Source organism: Alosa sapidissima, chromosome 10 (genome assembly GCF_018492685.1).
Source record: "Alosa sapidissima isolate fAloSap1 chromosome 10, fAloSap1.pri, whole genome shotgun sequence".
In the NCBI taxonomy this organism is placed as follows: domain Eukaryota; kingdom Metazoa; phylum Chordata; class Actinopteri; order Clupeiformes; family Clupeidae; genus Alosa; species Alosa sapidissima.
In genome coordinates this window covers 20,457,137-20,474,369 of record NC_055966.1, presented here as the reverse complement: position 1 = coordinate 20,474,369, position 17,233 = coordinate 20,457,137, and the positions used below count along the sequence as shown (strand labels likewise).

At 46.1% G+C, this 17,233-nt stretch overlaps 1 protein-coding gene across 1 annotated transcript in view; it reads right to left on the bottom strand.

The window, feature by feature from the left end:
- The window catches only part of LOC121721033, a 36,364-nt gene extending 19,803 nt beyond the window's left edge, over window positions 1-16,561 (bottom strand). The window contains 2 exon segments of the mRNA XM_042107583.1: window positions 14,250-14,400; window positions 16,556-16,561. Coding sequence (XP_041963517.1) covers window positions 14,250-14,400; window positions 16,556-16,561 — 157 coding nt within the window.
- Window positions 16,562-17,233: the final 672 nt, after the last annotated feature.

The window sequence follows — 17,233 nt, the reverse complement described above, 5'->3', positions numbered from 1 at the left end:
TTTTATTTCCCCTCACTGACTTTTGGTTAATGATTCCTAGGAGAGCCACCAAATGATGGACATAAAAGCAAAGATTGGGCTCTTCAAACGCCAATATCATGTGACAAGACAGTGTGAACAGCACAAAATGTATCATAGGGGATCATAATGACAACCTACAGACATATGTTAAGTTTCGTGGAATCTTTCCCCAATAGGGAATACATACTGCAATTGATGCATTTCTAAATATCTACTGTATAAGAACTGCTTATAGCTATACCTTTGACATTTGGTATGTTTACACTTGGCTACACTTGCTCACATCTCTTTAAGTTTCACTTGGCTCACTCAACTAAATGCCACCAACAGCCAATCAGAATTCAGCTGCCAAAAATGTTTTGTGTGAATATCTTGTGATTTGAAAGTTCAACGTTGACAAAATTGGATATGCTGCATTGCTACCACATTTTTTAGATGCACACCAAATGTTGTGCAATTCCATCTATAGGGGGTGCTACAACTGACACATTTAAATTGCTGCTTGGACCACTATGGTCACCACTTCACACACACACACAGGAACACATACGTCCGCACGCACACACACGCGCACACTAACACACAGGAACGCACACGCACATACACACACACACACACACACACACACACACACACACACACACACACACATGCACACACACACACACATGCACACAGCCACAGCACACCCATTCAACATGCATGAAGTCTAGACATCACTGAATCTGACCTTTTGAAATGCAGTATGTGCATTGAGTTCTATTGTGAAGTGGTTCTACTTTGCAGGAATTTAACGGTGCTGCTGAAAGGATGAGCCTAGGAATGTGATTGGTGTGTCAAAATGGAGGCAAGTGATTTGAACCAGCAAAGAGATAAATAAATAAGCGACTTGAAAATTAGAAAATGTTAATTACAAACCACAACAGAAATCAGGTGTAAAGAATATGGCATACAAGGATACAAGGATACAAGGAAGTTTATTGTCACATGCATATAGTTACTGGAAGTAAGAAATGCAGTGAAATTATGTCTGGTGTCAGCCTATTTGTGCATTAATGGGGGGGGGGGGGGGGGATAAAGAGTGCAGTAGAAGAGGGGTTTAGTAGATTAAGTGGCAAGGGCTGCATAAAAAAGGTGGGGGAGGATTGGGATTGGGTGGGGGGCACCAACAAGGAGCACCCAAGAGCAACAGGGGCAAGGAAAAACTCCCTTACCAAGGAAGAAACCTTGGGCAGATCCACGGCTCAAGGGGCTAACCCAACTGCCAGGGGTCTTGGTGTGTGTGTTGGGGGGATGACAGGAGAGATGGGATAGTGTGCTGTGTATGTGGGGAGAGGGCAGTGTGCAATATGTGTGTTGGGGAAGCTTCCTCATGAGACAATGTGCTGTGTATTGGGGGGGGGGGGCAGTGTGCTGTAAGTATGTTGGGGATGTGTGTTGGAGAAGCTTCCTGATGAAATAATGTGCTGTGTATGTAGGGGGGGGGGCAGGGACTTACTATTGCAAGCAGAGTACTGGATGTATGATGTATGTGAGTGATGACAGTGAAGATGTGTGTGTGGGCGGGAGGGGAGTGGAGCAGTGACTGTGTGTGTGTGTGTGTGTGTGTGTGTGTAGTGTGTGTGTGGGGCAGTGTGCTGTAAGTATGTTGGGGATGTGTGTTGGAGAAGCTTCCTGATGAATAATGTGCTGTGTATGTAGGGGGGGGGGGGGGGGGGCAGGGACTTACTATTGCAAGCAGAGTACTGTATGTATGATGTATGTGAGTGATGACAGTGAAGATGTGTGTGTGGGCGGGAGGGGAGTGGAGCAGTGACTGTGTGTGTGTGTGTGTAGTGTGTAGGTGGGGGCAGTGTGCTGTAAGTATGTAGAGGATGTGTGTTGGAGAAGATCCTGAAGACAATGTGCTGTGTATGTAGGGGGGGGGGGGGGGCAGTGTGCAGCAAGTATGTAGAGGAGGCTTACTGTAGCAAGCAGTGTGTTGTATGTATGTGAAGTGATGACAGTGATGATCTAAGTGTGTGTGTTGGGGGTGGGGGTTGGGGGGGGGGGGGGGCAGAAAGGCTAGGCAATCAAGGACATGGGTAGATGGAGGAGAAATCAAAAATAATAAATAAAAAGTTCTATGGAGATGTGCAAAAGTTGGAGAAAGTCAGATATGTGTGTGTGTGTGTGTGTGTGTGTGTGTGTTTTGACGTGTGATGAAATAAGAAAATAAATAAAAGGTCTGTAGCATAGGGAGAGGGATGTAAAAGTGCTAAAAGTCTTGTAGGTGTGTGTGGGGGTGTGTGTGTGTGTGTGTGGGGGGGTCATGAGTGCTGAGTAGTGAATGAGTGCAAAGTCAGTATAGTGTGAGTTCAGAGTTGGGAAATGTTTGAGAGTGCTGAGGAGTGAATGTGTGCAAAGTCAGTATAGTGTGAGTTCAGAGTTCGGATGGCCTGGGGATAAAAACTTCTCCTGAGTCTCTCAGTTCTGGCTTTGTGACTACATAGGCGTCTTCTTGATTTCAGCGGTAGGAATAATCCATTGTTAGGATGAGAAGAGTCCTTCAGAATCTTTTGGGCTCTTAGGAGTACTCTTCTGGAATAGATATCTTGTAGAGCAGGGAGTTGAGTTCTTATAGTACGTTCAGCTGAGCGCACTACTCTCTGCAGAGTACTACAATCTCTAACTGTGGAGTTCCCATACCAGGTGATGATGCTACCAGTTAGAACACTCTCAACCGCTGAAGTGTAGAAGGCCTTCATGATGGATGTAGAAACTTTGAATTTCCTTAGCTGACGAAGGAAGTAGAGTCGTTGTCTGGACTTTTTCAGAACATATTGAGTGTTAACAGTCCATGTTAAGTCTTCAGTAATGTGGACACCAAGGTATTTAAAACTTGTGACTCTCTCTACAGGTTGCCCGCTGATCATTAGTGGGGTGTAACTGTAGTTCTGCTGCTGCCTTCTGTAATCCACTACCATTTCCTTGGTTTTATTGATATTCAGTGTCAAGCTGTTAGATTGACACCACTGTGCCACCTCATCAACCTGATCCAAGTACAGCTGTTCATTGTTGTTACTAATCAGGCCCAAGATCACTGTGTCATCTGCAAACTTGATGATGGAGGTATGACTACTGTTGGCTTTGCAGTCATGTGTGTATATGTTGTACAGCAGTGGACTCAAAACACAGCCTTGGGGAGCACCAGTGCTGATGGTTAATGAGTCAGATGTCAGACCCCCCACTCTAACCACTTGTGAACGGTTGGTGAGGAAGTCAAATATCCAGTGACACAGGGTGGTGTTCAGTCCTAAGGCCTTCATCTTTGTGACCAAGGTGAGAGGTACTATCGTGTTCTCTGCTCTGAACTCACTCTGTTCAGATGCTCTGAATAGAACAGGAAATGTAGGTATAAGTATCTGTGTGTGTGTTTGCGTGCGTGTGTGTGTGTGTGCATGTGCGTGCGTGCGTGCGTGCGTGCGTGCGTGCGTGCGCGTGTGTGTGTGTGTGTGTTTAAAGAGCAATGACCTGTTATGTTTGAATAGATATGGGATCTACTTTTAGTTATTTTAAGGGAACTACTTTTCTGTTGTGCGTATGACTACATTTGATATAGTACTAAGCAGCGCATTGATACAATAGTTAGAGTAGTGTGTACAAGAGTAATTGACTGTAACGTGAATACTGAAGTTAACCTAGTAAAGACAACGATACTTTACTCTGGTGTTGAAGAACACGACACCTGTCCATCCAGAATGTGTGAAAAAGGGACAATCATTTGCCTGAGGCGCGTTTCTGTATATATGAATATATGTGTTGGCATGGTATGCTACAAGAAACAGGCTTATTATTCTTTCTGTGTGTGTGTGTGTGTGTGTGTGTGCGTGTGTGCGTGTGTGTGTGTGTGTGTGTGTGTGTGTGTGTGTGTGTGTGTGTGTGTGTCGTGTGTGTGTGTGTGTGTGTGTGTGCGCGTGTGTGTGTGCGTATTTAGAGTACGAGCAGGTCTGCATGCAGGCGAGCTGTCGCCTCCCTTAAGACACTGAGCCAGTCAGACACCCTGAGAGCGGGATCTGTGCGCCTGAGCCGTGGCAAAAGCAGCTGATTTAGCATCTCTCAAACAGATTATCCTCTGAGTGGGGAGACGCAGCTTAGAGCACGCCGCCGAGAGAGAGGTAGAGAGAGAGAGAGAGAGAGAGAGGGAGGTGAGAGAGAGAGAGAGGGAGGTGAGTGGTGTGCATGTATTGAGATTCCTACTCTTCTCCCCTCCTTCCACCCCTTCTTCCTCCCTCTCTACTGTAAGCTGGCGGGATCACTCCCTGTTCGTTCTTCCAGGCCCGGAACGCCAGAGGGGGGAGGTGGGAATCCTGGTGGTTGGGAAGTTAATGATTTGAAAAGCTGGAATTCGGGATGCCGTGTGATGTGATGTGGTGTGGTGCGGCGTGGTTGTGGGGGAAGTGGAATTGGTGAGCACATGCTGGAGTGTAATAATAGGATTAGGGTGTTGTTGGAGAGTTGGGATGGAAGCAGCACTCTGATTTTTACTACCAAATCAAATCTGCCTCACCCCCTCACTCACACACACACACACACACACACACACACACACACACACACACACACACACACACACACACACACACATACTTTAAGTAAGTATTGACAAACTCTGGCCTGTTGAGGGAGTCTTCTACACTTTCTACTTTGTTGCTTACATTTTTATTATCCCTATTTCCCAGAGAGAGCTTCTGGCTAAAGGCTTTTGTATGGAAGAATGAATAGAAAATGTGTGCATGAGTGTGTGTGTGTGTGTGTGTGTGTGTGTGTAGGTTAGTGGAAGAGAAAGAGGGAGAGAGAAACGGAGACTGTATGTATACTGAAAGTGGAAGTGTTTTTGGTGTGTGTGTACTGTATGTGTGTGTGTGTGTGTGTGTGTGTGTGTGTGTGTGTGCATGTGCGTGTGATTGTATGCTTGTGTGTGTGTGTGTGTGTGTGTGTGTGTGTGTGTTATCTTAAAGGTTAAGGATTAGGAACCTGGCCTCCTCTGACAATACCAGAACATTTCACAGGCTTTTTCCATCCTGACCCAGTTTAGCAGCCCTATCACCCTTTTTGTCCTGCACTCAGTCCCCAAAGAAACACTCATCCAGATGAGTGAGTGTGTGTGCAGTGTGTGTGCGTGTGTGTGTGCATGTGCGTGTGCGTGTGCGTGTGCGTGTGCGTCTGTGTGTGTGTGCGTGTGCGTCTGTGTGTGTGTGTGTGTGTGTGTGTGTGTGTGTATGTATGTGTGTGTGTGTGTGTGTGTATGTATGTGTGTGTGTGTATGTGTGTGTGTGTGAGCGAGAGACCGATGACACTGATTGTCACTCGTTGACCCATTGATCTTCCAGACAGAACATGCTTCATCCAACTTCCCTCAGTAGTGCATGTCTTTGATATATATTAAAGATCAACTCAGGAAACAGCTCTTAGTTTCACAGTAGAAAGTGTAACCCAGTTTGGACAGTGTGACTGCATCATATAAGACCTCAGAAAATGTCTGTCTGTATAAAACACAAAGTTAATATGAAGCCTGTGATTGCTACCATTTGGTCTGTGCAAACTCTTCAAATTAAGGAACACTGACATCTTGCATTTTGAAAGTGAATGTGTGAAATCCTGATGCCCTTGCTCCACCCCATTCACACACACACAAACACACACGCACACACACACACACACAAATACACAGACACACACACACAAACACACACACGCTCTGTGACTGCAGTTGCATGCCCGCAGGACCTTAGAGCGAGAGTGAGAGAGGGAGCGCAAAGAGAAAAGCAAGAAATGAGAAAACAGAATCAAAAGATCTGGCATCAAGATCCTGCCGTGATAGAATGAGACGCCGGTGGCTGCGGCAGCAGAGATTCCTGTGATTCTCATTCGAGCCTTGCTTGATCCCCGCCTCCCCTCCTCTTTCCTCTTTCCTCTCCTCTCTTCTCCCTCTCTCCTCTCCTCCCCTGCCCTTGCTCTCTCTTCTCTCTGCCCTTCTTTACCCTCCGCTTTCCTCAGACCCTGGTTTGAAAGAGCATTCGGATGTCTGGCAGGCTGGCAGGAGAGTTTCTCAGTCAGCCTTGGAAATCGGGAGAGAGACTAGAGAGTTGCCCTTGACCTCAGGTCTGGATGATAAAACAAAGGGGCAGCATTAAAGTCTCTGGCCCCTGTCCAACCAGTGGGAAGGGTTGGAGGGGAGAGGAAACTGAGGCAATGATCAAGGCAACAACCAAAGAGAGCTGAGAAAGAACTAACAAATATTGTTGTCACAACGTTAGTAGTTCAATGTTAAACCATTTGAGTCATAAGGTAGTTTTGTTATTTTCATAATTCCAAATAGAAACTTTTTGGGGTTCTGGCGTGAGGGGAGGTATTTTTATACTTCGATCTACAAGGCTTCCAAGAAGTACTTGGAGTTAGATGCAAGAAGGTTCTTTCATTAGCAAAAGCAGAAGAACTTTAGGGGTCTAAGATTTTTTCCAAAGAAGGTGGTGAATCATAGTGCTATATCAGTCTGTAATGTAAGGACCATGCATGGTGCAGCATACAGTATCGCTCCACAATAATCATGATTAGTTGAATAGATAAAAAAATGTGGCCAATGAAAACCATTGTTGTCATTGATCAGTTAGGTATCAATCAGGACCAATACAATCATTAAACGCCTTGAATGTGGTCAACTGATATTCTGTGGAAGAAAGCTGAATGTATAACAGATATGGAGGTTCAAATAAAAAAAGACAGAGCTTTGCTATCGCAATGTCGTTGCGGTGCCTCAATTCTTTGCAGTCTGCTGGCATGCGCAGCATCAGGTCCATTAGAATAGGACTAATGGTTATTACACACCAGCCGTATCATTACCCCCATCTGCGACCAGAGCTTTTTTTTTCAGTTTTGTTTTATGTTTTTTTTTTTCATACACACTTTTGTATTACGCCATGGAAACGGGCCAAATGAAATGGCCAATTCATTGTACTGTTGCGCTTACTTGTTTAGTTATTTATTTGTTTGTGTTTGTTGCATCTTGCGAAGGATTAATCTACTGGAATAAAAATGATGCACCCTTGCGCTGTGATGTCTTGTTGTTGGAGGATCCATTTCCTCAATCCATGCAGTCCTAATTAATAACCACAGGGATGGTGGTGGTGGGGTAGACAGACAAAAAGCACACGCACACATACGCACAAACATACACACACACACACACACACACACACACACACACACACACACACACACACACACACACACACACACACACACACACACACATTCAGGCAAACCAGACATTCCCCTTCCCACCCACATCTCCACCTTCCACAAACCCCCAATATCCCCTCCACACACACACGCACATGCGCATGCGCGCGCACACACACACACACACACGCACACGCACACGCACACGCACACACACCACTATAAAGCCAAAATCCAATGCACGAATGAGGCGCAGTCCCAGGTGCCCCTATCTGCTGAGTGAATGCCCACTGCTGTCACCGAGAGATGTGTGTGTGTGTCTGTGTGTGTGTGTGTGTGTCGGTGTGTGTGTGTGTGAGAGAGAGAGAGAGAGTGATATGCTTAAAAAAAATGAAACTGATAGTCAGAGCTCCACTCGTACTGTACGTTGTCAGAGAGCTGCAGAAAAAGGAGAGAGGAGGAGGACTTGACTTTGTACCTTCGGTCTTTGGAGTCGTCTCCGATGGGAGCGTCCATCCCAGGAGGAAGGAGTTCAGGGGCGAGGGATGGGGTGGATGGAGAGAGAAAAAAGCGACAGACGGAGAGAGAGAGAGAGGGAGAGGGAGAATGAGGGAGAGAAGAGAGAAAGCGTGAGGCGCTGGGAACCGTGCCATCGGCCCCCGGAGGACTCAATCTGCCTCTCTCAGAGGGGCTGAGCCTCAGCCGTGCGAGCTGGTTCTCTCTGCAGTTTTATATCCTGTTGCATGAAGCACTTTCCCCATGCAGCGCCACAAATCTCATAAGCGAGATGGGATCTTCTGTGCTGGGATAGTGTGTGTGTGTGTGTGTGTGTGTGTGTGTGTGTGTGTGTGTGTGTGTGTGTGTGTGTGTGTGTGCGCGCGCACCTGTGTTTTGTTTCTTTGTCTGCCGCAGTATGTGTGTGTGTGTGTGTGTGTGTGTGTGTGTGTGTGTGTGTGTGTGTGTGTGTGTGTGTGTATGTTAGTGTGTATTTGTGGACATGAGTACTGTGAATTGTATGCATGGTGTAGTGTATGCGTGTATCTATACATAGTGTGTATAGTTTTTGGTCACATAAATGAATGTGTGTGCAGGTTCGTGAATTAGTGGACACACGTATAATGTGAGAATCCATCTGTCTATGTCTAATGCGTTCCTGTTTACTGTGTTGTGAATGGGATGTATACGGTCAGTGGACAAGCTGTCCTGTTCTGTCGGCGGTCGCTTGCCCGGTCTTGTGCAGCGCTCCTCTGCTCTAAGATGAAAGGTGGAGTCCAAGATGAAAGGACAGGCTGAGCTCGGCATCTCTCTGTGTGCTTCACAGCAGCCCTGCACCATCTCTTCTCCTCGGGTGACATCTTCCTCCTCTCTCTTCTCTTCAACATCTCTCTCTCTCTTCCACATCTCTCTCTCTCGTCATGTTCCTTTTATAAATCAGTGTTGGCAAAGCAGAGCCAAATGCACACTGGAGCTATAAGCTACACAATTGATTGTCAACTGGCAGGTTGTTGGTTCCTCTCTGCAAACAAGGACACTCTGTTCTGTGTATGTAATAGATTATTCCAAGGATTTTATTGTTATATTTCTGTTTTATTTCTTTTTTATTATTTATTTATTTTATTGTAAGACCGAAGTGTATATTCACTTCTATCTCCCTTTTGATACATATACTACACAATCTGTGTACTGTAGTCCTATGACTCATACATGATGTACCACATATTCTGTTTACATGGTCTATATGTTCCATATTCTGTGTCTGTTAGGATAAATGCAGAGACCATTTATGGATCAAAAGAGTATATACTTATACTTATATATTTCTGTTTTTCAACCTACCTCCTCTCTTTAAAACTCTTCTGCCCCTCTTCACTGTCTCCTTGTCTTTCACTCTCCACACCGCTGGGATAAGTAAAAGAACTTCACTCAAAGAACCTTTCTTTTGTGTGATTCATAGGTTTTCTACATATTCTATGTTTTATTATTATGTTTTGTGTCTGTCTTTCTGTAGCTAAATTGGATGGCTCCTCCTTGATATCTCCTCTATCTTTGCAAAGCATCTTCTTCCTTCTCTTCACTGTTTTTCTCTTTAAAGCTCTTCTGTCCCTCTTTGTCTCTCTCTGTCTCTGTCTCTGTCTCTCTCTCTCTCTCTCTCTCTCTCTCTCTCCCTGTCTCTCTCACTCCTCACTCTGACACCTCTGGTGATAGCCCAAACAACTTCACTCTCTGGACAAGGAGCTTTTGAGAGCTAGAGCAGAGCTGTGCTTTGTTCGTGTTGTTGTCGTTACTGCTTGGCCCTCTCAACCTGCCATCCCTCAGCTTTTATGGCATGTTAAATGCTTCCATTCACAGCTGATGTGGCAAATGGGTGGCTGAAATTGCACAGAAAATTGGCTAGCTGTTGAATACGCGATACGTGACCATGAGCATGGCTCTGAACTACCGGTGGCATGACGCACAATGCCCAGGATGATGCTGAACATGTCTAGTTGCACGTGTCTTTCCATTACTGATGTAATGCTGCTGTATAGGATTGTCATTTACTTTCACCTTTGTATTTTCTTTATTTCTTAGAAATGTATTGATATGAATCACATTTCATACATTTTACTCAGTCCAAGAGAAATGTCTCCTGTCTACTCTCAAAAAGGGGACACCACCAGGCTTAGACACTAATTTGTATACAAGTCACAGTACAATTGATAGCCTTTAAATGTGACCGCAGTGCATTAGTAGCTTTGTGCAATTTAACAACATCAGAGAATACTCAACTGACAGTAGTAAGTCATAAAATTACCTCATCTTCTGCTTGTTTGTGTTTATGTGCCTACTCTCATTTGTGTGTGTGTCAGTATAGGATTTCAGGCTGAAACCATTTTTGTCAGAATAAGGAAAATGTCAGCATGCATGTCTTGCTGAGCGTGAAGTGAGATAATGTGATGTGATGTGTTTGAGGCTACATTAATGTGTGTGTGTGTGTGTGTGTGTGTGTGTGTGTGTGTGTGTGTGTGTGTGTGTGTGTGTGTGTGTGTGTGTGTGTGTGTGTAAGTGAAAGAGAGAGAGAGAGAGACGAGAAAGAAAGAGAGAGAGAGAGTCAAGGTGTGACACATTGATATCCAGTCAGGAACCCATGAGACTAAAGATGCCTTCAGTGGTGCTGGCCGCCATGACTGAGGCCTGCTCCGTGTGTGTGTGTGTGTGTATGTGTGTGTGTGTGTGTGTGTGTGGTCAGTTTGCTCGCCCCTGTGTGTGTGTGTGTGTGGTCGGTTTGCTCACCCCTGTGTGTGTGTGTGTGTGGTCGGTTCGCACATGCCCCGTGGCTGGGCATAAAATCCACTTTCACTCCAGTGAGCCTGGCGTGACAACAGGTATTAGGATACGATTTGCCACCAAGCTTAATGGAGCTCAAATGCGCTGGCCCTGAGCAAGTCCCCTGCCTGTCTCTCCCTTCACGTCAGGAGAGGATGGAGGGGGGGGGGGGGGGGGGGTGTAGCACGGTATCACTGACCTGGCACAACACTGGGAGCACCGCGGGGCAGCGGGTTAATGGCAGGCCACTCTTCCTCACTCTCACACACAGAGAGGGACACACATACAGAGAGAGAGAGAGGAGCACACAGACATTTTTTCTGCTCGGTAAAAGAAGCAAAAGCAATTCTGATTCAAATGTATTTTTAAACAAAAGTGATGCAAACTTGTAATAAATAATTTAAATGAGCCATATGTTAAAGAAACCAAAGACCGCAATGTACTATTTCAATCTACTTGGCTTTTTAGATGCACTGTACAGCAAATAAATGCAAATTAAGACTTTTGCAGAGAGTTTTGCAGAATTCCTCCACTGAGCGACCTTAGCCTACAGTAGGTTTACAGTAACCTAGACTACAAAGAATAAAGCAAAAAAAGCTCTGGAAATATAAAGCTATAATTCTTCAGACTATATCGTGTCTCATTATCAAAATAGAAAGCACTTTGAGTGTAAATAGCATTTACCATGTTTGATTGCTGGGCCAGATCTACCTCTGAGATAAGCTGTGAGATACACAACAGTGAAAAGGAATCAGACCAAAAAGCATACAGTGATATACAAAGGTAACATACATAGACAGGCAGATGGAAGGTGTCAGGAAGTCAGACAGGATGGGATCTCGTGCGAGGTTCTGTCCATATTTGGTTTTAATCTTTCCCATATTGAGCCCAGGCCACAGAGTCAAGCGCCCCTCATTTTAGAGAGATTATGAGCAAGATTACGCTGCAAAACGCTGGCCTCCACATCCACTTAGACCAATCCTGTCATTCCGACAATCATTTTCAATGAAGGGCCATGAGAGAAGAGAATGTGTGTGTTGGTGTGTGAGTGTGTGTTTGTGTGTGCCCGTATGTGTGTGTGTGTGTGTGTGTGTGTGTGTGTGTGTGTGTGTGTGTGTGTGTGTGTGTATGCATGTGTGTGTGTATGTGTTTGATATACATCTGGAGAAACTGGAACACTAACACCAGTGGAATGTTCAACTCATACACAAGCAGAGCCATCAGACAAGATGGGGTAGGAGGAGTGGGGGTGGGGGGTGGGGGGGGCAGATAGAGAGGTAGAGAAAGTTAAGGGCTGCATCACTACGTTGTAATAAGGATGACAAAGATGGAGGGGACGGCCTCATTGACTTGACAAGTTGGAGGGTGGGGGTCAGGGGTGGGCGCCGCATCATAGCAAGGCAGTCTGAGAGCCGTCGGAGGGGGCACTGTCAGTGTGTGCTGGCGCACACATGTGCGGGTTGTTGAGCCACTTGGATCCCTCAAGGACTGGTGTGTGAGTCATTAGCCCCTGCAACCCAAACGGCCTTCGCGGGCCGTTTGCCCAAGAAGCTAAAGGTTAACAGCTGTCCCTGCTGTCAATCTGTTTCCTGCTCTCTTTGTTATTGTGTTATTGTGTGTGTTTGTGTGTGTGTGTGTGTGTGTGTGTGTGTGTGTGTGTGTGTGTGTGTGTGTGTGTGTGTGTGTGTGTCTGGGTTTGGGATGGGGGAAGCACATAATTTCTCTGTCTTTTCAAACTATTTGAATGTTATTTTTTCAGTTAACGTCTTTGGGGAAATGGCAGTTACTCACGCCACACCCCAGCAGGCCTTGTGTCCTCATTTTCGCATCCCATTCTTTACCTAATTTAGGCCTAATGTTCCGTCCAATACGTCCCTGACATGAGGCTCAAAGGAAAGAGATGAGAGTTCATGTCTGGCACACACAGCACACGCATCCATGCAGATGGACCTAGCTGACAGGCAAAAACTTGGACACTCCATCCTACCCCACCTCCCATTCCTCTTTTCCAGATCCTAAGGGTGTGTTTGTCTTGGACCCCGTCCCGATTAAACCCAAGGGGGGTTTGAAAACCATCTTTTGGGGCCCCCCTCTCGGCTTTCACATAAGTGATCTCCCCTCATCTCCCGGCTCGAGACCTGCCAAGACATTAGAAGGAGTCTGTTCTGCGAGTGGTTTAATGTCTTCCTGGAGGGACCCTTAATGTTAGTTTGCGGGTAAGAGAATAAAAGAAACAAGAGAAGTACAGAAGAAAAAGACAGATTGATAGTTTCAAAAGAGCTCCGCAGCTCCTCTGTCAAATGGAAGTCTGCTGTCGCCACCGTTGTGCTCGCTCGTTGCTGTGGCGTCTTGTGGCTAAAAACTGCTACGGTCGGCTCTTCTTTTGTTGGGCAGAAAAGAAATGATATGCTGTCATTTTAAGAGGGAATACAAAGCAGGACTATTAAAGGAATGGGTGATTAAACATGAAAAGATCTGAGTTGTTCTCTGTCTTTTAATAAATAAATAAATCCCGAAAGAGGATTTCCCCCCCCCCCTGCCTTGTCAGTCGCCTGCGAGTGTCAGGCTTTATTATTAGCTTTAAAAAGATATTGCCGCCTAGTCGCACGTCGAGTCTGATGAATGGTCATCGCAAAATTATGCCTTAAGTCTTGTGAAATTGCTTGTCGTCGACTTTTTTTTCTGTATCAGGCATTTGATGTGTTGAATTCAGGTCATTTTTGTGAGCCGTATTCAAGCATGAACTTCAATTTGCTTTTCATAAAGGGATTACGGCAGCAGTTGTGTTTCCCTCCCTTCCTACACAAACCTTTTCCTTATGAAGCACAATTGCATTTTGATTTCCCAGCATCCACAGAGGGCCTCCAGACGCCATTCTCTCTTTCGATTGCTCTCGTTCTGTCTTTTCTCCCACAATTTCTCTCTCTCTCTCTTTCTCTCACTCGCTCAATTTCTCCCACCCTTCTCCTTTTTTCTCTCTTGACGTATGTAATGCTGCCCATTCACAGTAATAGTGGAGGTTAGAGACTGCAATGATTACTGATAAGGCAGCCAGTGAAGCACAGGCCAGTGGGTTGAGGGGAAGAAAAATAGGTTCACTAGCCTGCCACATATTCACCAACCAGACTGTTGCACATCACTCATCATCATCATTCTTGAGACACACAGGTACACCAGATTAGTCTGAACCAGACACACTGTTAAGGGCCCTTCACACCAGGAATGGTAACTATAAAGATATCTAACACTCTAACTATATTGATTGGCTGTCAGCTTTTTATCAATCTCAAAATCACTCTGAAAGTGATCTCTGACGATATTGTTCATCATGTCTTTATTGTTGTAGTATATATGTGAACATCGTAATTCATATTAGCTAGAATGATACTTTTGTGCCGTTATCGTTATATAGCAGACCAGTCTAGGCAGCTACCAGACACAACGTAAACTAGACTAGCTTTTAACTAGACACAGCAAATACTAGCCTTGACCAGACACACTGTTGCACCAGGCTAGCATAGAACCACTTCAGGCTACACACATCTGTCACCCTCACATATAATTTCCTTCTGGACTTCTTTGTGTCCAAACTAATAGGTTACCTCAGGAAGAGCGCATTCTCAGTGACTTCAATTGGGGAAACTGACGTTTGAAAGGGCTGCGGGGTTAGCTGGTATGCAGGTGGCTCCTCAGGGGTTAACTCGTGCCGTTGTGCAGGTTCACTCCGCACTTTAACACGCTGGGCCAGAGGTTCCGGCTGCTCTGGAGTGGAGCGGCGCCATTGGGTGCATCTGCCATTGGCGGCGGTGACAGTGGCGGCGGCCCCCAGCGCAGGGGCGACGTGCTAACGAGCTGGAGGGCTCGTCACAGAGTGGTGATCACTGACACAGCACAGCACACGCCAGGTCTGGGTCTTGACCCCCACATGTCACAGCTGCAGAGGATGTTAGGAGAGCAAGAGAGAGAGAGAGAGAGAGAGAGAGAGAGAGAGAGAGACAGAGAGAGAGAGAGAGAGAAAGAGAGAGAGGGGGAGAGAGTGAAAGGGAGGGAGGGAAAGAGAGAAAAGGAGGGAGGCAGAGAGAGAAAGGGAGGGAGGTAGAGAGAGAGAGAGAGAGCCCTGTCTATCTGACCTGTCACCTGGTCATCTGAGAGTCATCATTTAAAGTGAGGGCCACATGGTCATTCCTCTGAAGCCTCAGCTTTAATCTCTCTCTCTCTCTCTCTTTCTCTCTCTCTCTCTCTGTCTCTCCCCAGCCCCTGCCTGTCCATCTGTGCGTTTCCAGGTAAATACTGACAGGTGTGAGTGCAGCCTTATTACCCTCCCCCAGCCCCCGTGATTGGCCTGTCTTTACCTCATGTCAGAATAATGACAGGCCCTGGATATAATTATGTCTGATGAATCGTCTGCATTGTGCCCCAAAGTCATCTGCCTCATTACTGTTTGTTTTAACCCCAAGGAACACATCCTCTCTCTCTCTCTCTCTCTCTCTCTCTCTCTCTCTCTGTCTCTCACCCCCCCTCTCTCTCACCCGCACACACACACACACACACACACACACACACACACACACACACACACACACACACACACACACCATTTCTCAATTCAATGTTTGCTTTACCGCTCATTGGCCTTAATTGAACCTGTCAGAGTTGTCGATCACAGGCCTTTGCTTTTCCATCAGCGGCCTGGTGCCGGGGGGAGCCGTGGGGGGAGCTGGGGGGGAGCTGGGGGGGAGCTGGGGGAGCGGTGCAGGGCTGTCAGGGCAGAGCAGGGCAGGGCAGAGTGGCCTGGAGCACCAGCAGAGGTGTGAGGGAGAGAGGAGAGGCAGAGCATTGTTATTATTTGTTTGTTTTCCCCAGGTTTGCGGGCGGAAGGATTTATACTGTGAGCCACAGGCTAGATGTGATTTACTGTTTTTTCCTCCCTACATCTTGCTCTGTTTTCTCTCTCTCTCTTTCTCTCTCCATCTCTCTCTCTCTATCTCTCTCCCTCCCTCTCTCTTTCCTGCTGCCTCCTCAGTGGCCTCATCTGGGTCTGTGACAAACATGCTGGCGAGTCAACCCTAATGCCACTTAATCTGGGGTGTCTCATGAATCATAATTCTCTTCCTCCCTCTCCCTTTCTCTCTTTCTCTCTCTCTCTGTCTCCCTCTCTCCACCCCCGCCCCCCACCCACTGACTTTTCCCTCTCTTTATCCATATCTCCACCATCTTTCCTTTCCTCTCTATCGTTCTCTCTCTCCTCTTTTCTCCTTGGTGTATCACAGCTATTCCAGGTGTTGGTACTGCTGCTGAAGGAACAGGCAAAGCAAATCTGGCTATCACGGGGAGAACTGAATGAATTTCTGAATCAGCCTGGAGGTTTTTGGGGTTGAATTTATTCTTCAGCACACTACAGTCCGGCTTTCTCTTTCTTCATAGCCTTCGCCGATATGCTTGATTGACTTACAGGTGTTTCCTATTTAAAGGCCCTTGAAGCATTTGTAGGTCAGCAATCACATTTATTAGTTCTGTCTTGCACGTGTTCGTTGATGATGAACATGTCCAGATGTTTGCGGAGTTGGATGACAAAGGCAGAGCTTGGTCACTTCACATTTCATGCGTTTGGTAAGCAGAGACAAATAAACTGTCAGTGTGCAGAAAAAAGGTGTCTATATCAGATTATACCCTATGCCTTGACCTCCCCCCCCTTTTCCCTCTCTCTCACACACACAGTATCACTCTATCTCTTCCGCTGCCTCTCTTGTCAGTCATACCTCATTTAACCATTCCTTACATACTGGCTCAAAGCTTTCTCTGATCACAGTGTGTGGACTTAATGCTCTCGTCTGGTTTGAATTTTCCATTCAGCCAGAGGGAAGAAATATATAAATATATACAGTATGTATTTTTTCTGAACAGTGTGACACCAACCTCCGGCTCATGGACACGCTCAGGCCGGATCTTAAGCCTTCATCTCAGAGCCCCCTCAGACCTCCTAAAGGCGAGAGTCTGGAGCTTGTACCGTCATGTTGACTCGCTTACAGGCTCTGCTGCATCGCACACGTGTGTGTGTGTGTGCTACACACCCCTCTATAGTAAGTGAAAGGTGCCTGGGTCTGCAATGTGTTTTTTTCGATTGTTGCGACTGCCCTGTCAAATCTGTTGTGTGTTGCTGTGCATGCATGAAGAGGGTAGTGTGTGTGTGTGTGTGTGTGTGTGTGTGTGTGTGTGTGTGTGTTTGTGTTTGTGTTTGTGTTTGTGTGTGTGTGTGTGTGTGTGTGTGTGTGTGTGTGTGTGTGTGTGTGTGGAGACTACTTACAAACATGTCCTCTTTTGATGTTTGTATGACTGTGACCATTACAAACTGCTACAAACTGATAATCTGCGGTGGTAATAATCCTCTGGCCACCTCCTAAAAGGAACATGAGGCCATATCTGCCCACCATATAACCACCCATCACACCTTCCCATTCCGCAGACTGGCATCAGGGCAGGTGTTGGATGGGACTCCACTAAAGAGCCATTTTGATTTTGATATTTCATTTCACAAATTTACATTAAAATCTCCTCCCTCCCCTCTCAAAAAGTATAGCAGAAGTGGAAAAATAAATGTGTTATCGAAGAACATGAAACAAAGCCCGCCTGGGAGAGAAATGAAATTGACGAGACCAGTGCTGTTCTAAAAGTGCTCTGAGCGCTG